Source organism: Brassica oleracea, chromosome C4, assembly GCF_000695525.1.
Source record: "Brassica oleracea var. oleracea cultivar TO1000 chromosome C4, BOL, whole genome shotgun sequence".
Classification (NCBI taxonomy): Eukaryota; Viridiplantae; Streptophyta; class Magnoliopsida; order Brassicales; family Brassicaceae; genus Brassica; species Brassica oleracea.
The window spans coordinates 11,652,123-11,658,347 of NC_027751.1; the positions used below are offsets into that span (position 1 = coordinate 11,652,123).

General features: G+C 35.1%; 2 protein-coding genes across 2 annotated transcripts; one reads left to right on the forward strand and one right to left on the reverse strand.

Annotated features, from left to right (window-relative positions):
• Positions 1-2,200: 2,200 nt before the first annotated feature.
• Positions 2,201-3,054, reverse strand: LOC106338122 (F-box/kelch-repeat protein At5g48990-like). Its single transcript, XM_013777169.1, has 2 exons — positions 3,019-3,054; positions 2,201-2,935 (listed from the first exon to the last, which is right to left on the reverse strand). Exons 1-2 carry the CDS (start codon positions 3,052-3,054, stop codon positions 2,375-2,377), a joined length of 597 nt encoding a protein of 198 aa, XP_013632623.1. The 3' UTR covers positions 2,201-2,374.
• A 40-nt stretch (positions 3,055-3,094) lies between these two features.
• Positions 3,095-4,277, forward strand: LOC106341732 (cell division cycle 20.2, cofactor of APC complex-like). Its single transcript, XM_013780435.1, has 2 exons — positions 3,095-3,779; positions 3,937-4,277. The coding sequence occupies exon 1, from the start codon at positions 3,107-3,109 to the stop codon at positions 3,740-3,742; it is 636 nt and encodes a 211-aa protein (XP_013635889.1). The 5' UTR covers positions 3,095-3,106; the 3' UTR covers positions 3,743-3,779; positions 3,937-4,277.
• Positions 4,278-6,225: the final 1,948 nt, after the last annotated feature.

Sequence of the window (6,225 nt, forward strand, 5' to 3'; positions counted from 1 at the left end):
TCTCTCCGCCTTCTTAATATTCACAATTAATGCCTCAGTGCACATGATAAATAAATAAGGAGACAAAGGGTCCCCTTGATGTAAGCCCCGCTGGGGAGTTATGAGACCTCATGGCTGACCATTGAGAAGTACCCTATATTGAACCGACAATATACATTCCAACATTATATTGATCCATCGAGGATCAAATCCCATTTTGTGAAGAAGAGCCTCAATAAAACTCCACTTTATCCTATCATACGCCTTGCTCATATCCGTTTTGATCGCCATAAACTTGTTTTGGCAAGACTTATTGGTTCTCAATCCATGAAACATTTCCTGTGCTATAAGAATATTATCCGATATTAACCTGCCCACCACAAAAGCCGATTGTGTCTCCGAGATTAGTCGTGGTAGGAGAATTTTCAATCTTTGACATAAAACTTTCGAGATGATCTTATAACCAACATTACATAGACTTATCGGCCTTAGTTCCGTCATCCTTGTAGGTCTCTCTATTTTCGGAATCATACAAATATTAGTAATATTTAAACGTGGATCCATATTTCCTGTAACCAGAAAATTATTCACCATCTCAACCACATCCTTCTTAATAACATGCCAGGAATGTTGAAAAAAGAGAGCTGTCATTCCATCCGAACCTGGCGCTTTCTCCGGGTGCATCATGAATAAAGCTTGTCGAACCTCTTCCTCCGTTGTTATTCTTAATAAAATTTGTTTCATTTGAGGGGAGATAGATGGAGCTATCTCCTCCAAAAAAACTATCAAATTCCGTTGGACCAGTGGTGCTAAACAGATCGTCAAAATAATCAACCGCCACCTTATCAACTCCGTTCTCCTCTGTTATCCAATTACCCCTTTCATCATGGAGTCCCACTATTTTGTTGCGAACCCTACGCTGCTTTGTTAAGGCATGATAAAACTTAGTATTAAGATCCCCAGATGAATACCACATATTTCGGCTTTTCTGGTATCAATAATCCTCCTCATCCTTATAAGCCTCTTGTAACTTCTTGGAAACCTCAAGAATCTCCTCTTGTGTTCTATTATTATCCATTTGAACTTCTTCCAGTGCTTGTTGAAGATCTCTAATTTTGTCTTTCCCGTATGGTTGGTTATCTTTTCGCCATGAAGATATTTCATGGCGGCAATTATTAATTTTTGTAACAACATCCACAATTTGTCCTCCCTGATTTTATGTCCAGCCTGCCACTATTGATTCCATGAGACCCTCCTGTCCAACCCATCTCTTATCAAACCTGAACTGACCCTTTCTCTTTCGTGATAAATTATCATCCAAAAAAGCAACCACAGGACGATGATCAGAACCCACCATCTTCAGGTATTCTGTGTAAGAGCATGGAAAAAGCGTATGACATTCCTCATTTGCCAAGGCCCGATCCAATCGACATCTGGCCATCACTGCTCCTTTTCCTTTGCCCCTTCTTCCTTGCCAAGACAGTTTATTACCTCGAGCCGGAAATTCTAGTAATCCACTATTTTTTTATCATGTTGTTAAAAGGAATGAAGGAAGTTGTACATCTTAGGGCTCCTCCATCCTTTCCATGATTCTCCGTAATCTCATTTAGATCGCCAATAATAAACCAAGGTTCAGATCGTGATAATCCAAACCGAGTTAATCTCTCCCATACCTGTTCTCTTAACTCTTGTACCGGATCCCCATAGACAAAAGTAAGGAAAACTTGATTTCCTTTGACCACCGCCTCTATATCTATCATCATGTTGTTAGAAAATAAGATTTTAATTTGATATTCATTGTTAACTTTTCTAAAACATGTATAGGTCGATTTGTCTTGTAAAAATATTAAAAAAATATTTGTAATATTCTAACTTCTTTAAAACGTGTGTGCACTTTTCTTTTTTTGTTAAACTTTTAAATAAACTTTTTTTAAAAAAAGTTTTATACTTTTAATTAAACTGTATAATAAAATAATTTTTTTTTAATTTTAACGTTTTAAAAATGTTTGTAAAAAAATAAAAATAAAATTTTTAAAAACGTTCTTAATTATAATAAACTTTGTAAACGTTCTTAAAAATTAAGATGCGACTGAAAAAGGAAAACCATAACCAAAACACTGTATGACTACGGTCATGGCTTGTAATAGGTTAATAATATTAAAAAAAAAAGTTCTTATAAAAAGTTTCATAGGCTTTGGACTATTAGCATGGTTGTAAAGAGAACCGTAGCAACTAATGCAACATCAACACAAACAAAAAGTGTTTTCAAAGACACAGAGTAAGTAAGCTAGTGAATACATATGTCTATAAGGGAACCATTGTCCCCTAAAAACACAAGACAAACGCACACATCATATTCACACACAAGACAAACGCACACATCGTGAGTCGTTAATCAAACGGTAGCAGCAATGGAATACACGAATTTGTAAGACTTGGGTACTTTAAGCACAGCATCGAACCACTCGACCTTCCCCCAAACCTGTTCACCGCTGCTGCGCATTTCCAGAGAAATCTCAGCACACCAAATCATCTTCTCCATATTCCCAGCAGGCACATACTTATCCCAAAACACCAGCATCTTACCACCACAATCAACCAAATTAACATTGCTATAACGGGCAAGCTTAGACAGTCCTTCCAAACCTTCAACTTTCTTCCAACCATCTACCTCGGCGCTATTGTTAGACCAAAGAAACTCTCCAGTAGATCCATAACAATAGTATATTTTCTCTATCAAACAAGCACTACCAAACTCTACCAAGTCCTTTGTAAGGAAAACACTCCTACCAGACGCTGAATCAACAAGTCCTTCGACCACCCACGTGTGCGTTCGGCGGTCGAGGAAGAAGACGTTTGACGAGCAGGAGGTGAAGTCATCTTCTTTGTTGATGGCGTAGAGTTTATGATCAACAGCTACGAGATTGGACCATTCTATGGGAGGAGAGTTGCGAATCTGCACAGGAACCAAAATATTACCACTTAATGACTCTGTCTTGTTAACGGTTTTGTCTGGTTTCCGACAGAGAGTGAACCAACGAAGGTTTGGTTCAGTAGGGAACTGTAAGCACACATAGAGACACTTCTCGGTGCGGTTTAAGAGAGAACCATCCTCACAACCGGAGGAATGGACGGGAAGATTGTCAACAACGATGTCAGGATCAGGTCGCATGTTGTGGGAACTTACAGAGGTCACACTGGAGAGATTTGTGGACTCAAGTGGTCAGGTTCTGGAATGCAGCTTGCTAGTGGTGGCAACGATAATGTGGTTCACGTATGGGATCTCTCTTCTGCGTCTTCGAGATGGCTGCACAGGCTTGAGGAACATACTTCTGCCGTGAAAGCTCTTGCTTGGTGCCCCTTCCAATCGAATTTGCTTGCAACTGGTGGTGGTGGAACAGATGGGGCGATCAAGTTCTGGAACACTCACACCGGAGCTTGCTTGAACTCTGTAGACACAGGATCCCAAGTGTGTGCTTTGTTGTGGAGCAAGAATGACAGAGAGTTGCTTAGCTCACATGGGTTTTCTCAGAACCACCTTGCACTTTGGAAGTACCCATCCTTGGTGAAAATGGCTGAGCTCACTGGCCATACATCAAGAGTTCTGTATATGACACAGAGTCCTGATGGCTCTACCGTTGCTTCAGCTGCAGGAGACGAGAGTTTGAGGTTTTGGGATGTTTTTGGAATGCCAGAGACTGCCAAAAAACCTGTTCAGAAAGCAGCCCATGAGCCATTTTCTCGCGTGCCTCGTATCCGTTGAAACTGTCATAACAACAAGCCATTAATCGTTACAGAAGGTATCTCCTTCAATTTTTTATTCTTTCTTGTATTTCCAAGTAAAGTTTTCTAATGAAAATTGTCGAGTCAAACATATGTTTCAGTTGTCCATATCGTTTAACCTCGCTTCCTTATTTGTTCGAGATCTAACTTTGGTTACTGTATGGAAAAATATAGTGCTTTGAATAAAAGGAACGACAATCATACAGAGATCAAAGTTGTCCACTATATTGTATATAGTAAACTTCCAGGCGAACTAGACTCTCAAGAAACGATTTCACGCCAACCTACTAAGGACAAATCACTACAAATTCGAGTGAGATATTCTCAAATCACATAAAGTTACCGTCTACAAATGACTCCAGATGCAATGCAACAGTTTCCAAAAACAGGCAAAGGAGGCAGAGCAGAATGGTAAAGTATCAACAAGCAGTATAGCCTAGCCTACTAAATGGCTAACTAACTCCATGAGGAGAACAGTTTTAAAGATTTAATATAAAAATGGTCGGTTGACAGAATATTTAGTATGCTAGATAACAAAAAAAACACGGCAGCACATATACAGATTGAACCTTAACCAAACTACGAATGCCGAATTGAGATATATGTCACCTAGACGTTCAGTCTTTTTACATGCATTTACGAAAATATAGATGTTAAAAAATACACATAACGATTTTATATGAATTCAACATCATATATAAAGATAGTGAATATACACTTTCAATTAATCAGCCAAAATAAAAATCATGAAATTGCTAAATAAAAACACAAAAAAATGGCACACAAACGTACGTTACAATTAAACTGAAATCTACAATAAGGCAGACTCTTACCTCATCATCTAATCAACTATAAGTAAAAACAAATAATTCAAGCAAAAAGGTACCATGTACTAAAAAATAAAACCAGCTAACTTATATCTCCCCTTTAAGGGATCCATCGCAGCAACATATTCCCACCCTCCAGAATGGGCATCACAACACACACTGCGTAACTGTTTCAAAAGTCTTGTATAATTTCACCCATTTCTTACTGCAACACAAACATTTCATGCAATCCTATTAACATGACGTCTAAGAAACCGTTTTTCTCTAAGAATCTCAGCCTCTCACCGATTGATAGGAAATCACATAAATCATTGTCAACAACCACGCACTTGCGCGGGGCTACGCACCTAGTATCAATAAAACCGACTGTCATTTTGAAAGATGAGTCTTCAAGAGATCTACCGACTACCGCATTCACAGACCCTCTCCTCCGCTCCGCCCCTCCTATGGGACATGTGATGGTGTTTAACTTAACCAATAATTAATTTAGAATTTGTCTAAACGAAACAAAAAATAGCATAGTTGTCTTTTTGGTATAAAATTTTTTCATCCGTTTTCTTTGTCTTTTTTACTCTTTCCATTTCTAAAACCTAATGAAATAAATAGTTTATGAATCAAAACATTATAAAAAATAAAAACAATTGATAAAACACCCATATGCACAAACTGGTAATTTGTTTTTTTTGTTGAAATTTTTTATAAATTAAAATTTTAATTACATTCTACTAAAAATAAATTTCGTCTTCTACAGAAAATGAGTTAGTAGAAATTGAATTCCAGATTAAACAAGTTCATCTATTTTTTTTTAGAACAAACAATCTACTTTTAATTAAACTCCTAAATATTGAGAATGCAAATTCTAATAATTGTAAAGTTAGATATTTTTTTACGAATGCAATTTCTACTTTTATGAGGTATTTTAAAATTCTATGAATGTAAAATTGAGACACTATTCAAATGGTTACATGAGGTAGAATCTGTTTATGAGATTTTTGTTTTGGTTCTACGTAGTTTAGAAAGTGCAATGTAAGAATTTAAAAAAACCTTATTTTGGTGAAATTATGAAAACTTCAGTTTAGAAAATATTCTAAAAATATTTGCAATACTCAAACTTTTCTAAAACATGTATAGGTCGATTTGCCTAGTAAAAATATCAAAAAAAAAAAAATCTGTAATATTCTAACTTCCCTAAAACGTGTATGCACTTTTCTTTTTTTATTTAACTTTTAACTAAACCTTTTTTTAATTTTTTTTATACTTTTAATTAAACTGTATAGTAAAATTAAATTTTTTTTTTAATTTTAACGTTTTAAAATGTTTGTAAAAAAATAAAAAATAAAAAATTTTAAAATATTTTTAATAAAAATAAACTTTGCAAACTTTATAAAAATAAAAGTTTATAAAAGTTTTTGATAAAAACGTTAAATAAACTTTATAAAAAATGTCTTACAATGTCTTATTTTTATAAAAAAAAATAATAAAATGTTTGTAAATTTTTTAGTTTTATTAAACTTGTTAATAAAAAATAAACTTTTAAATTTTTAACGTTTTTAAAACAACTTTTCCTTTTTAATAAAAAATTTAAAATTCAATTAAACTTTTAATTGTGTTTTGGGTTTAATTTGATTAATCAGGA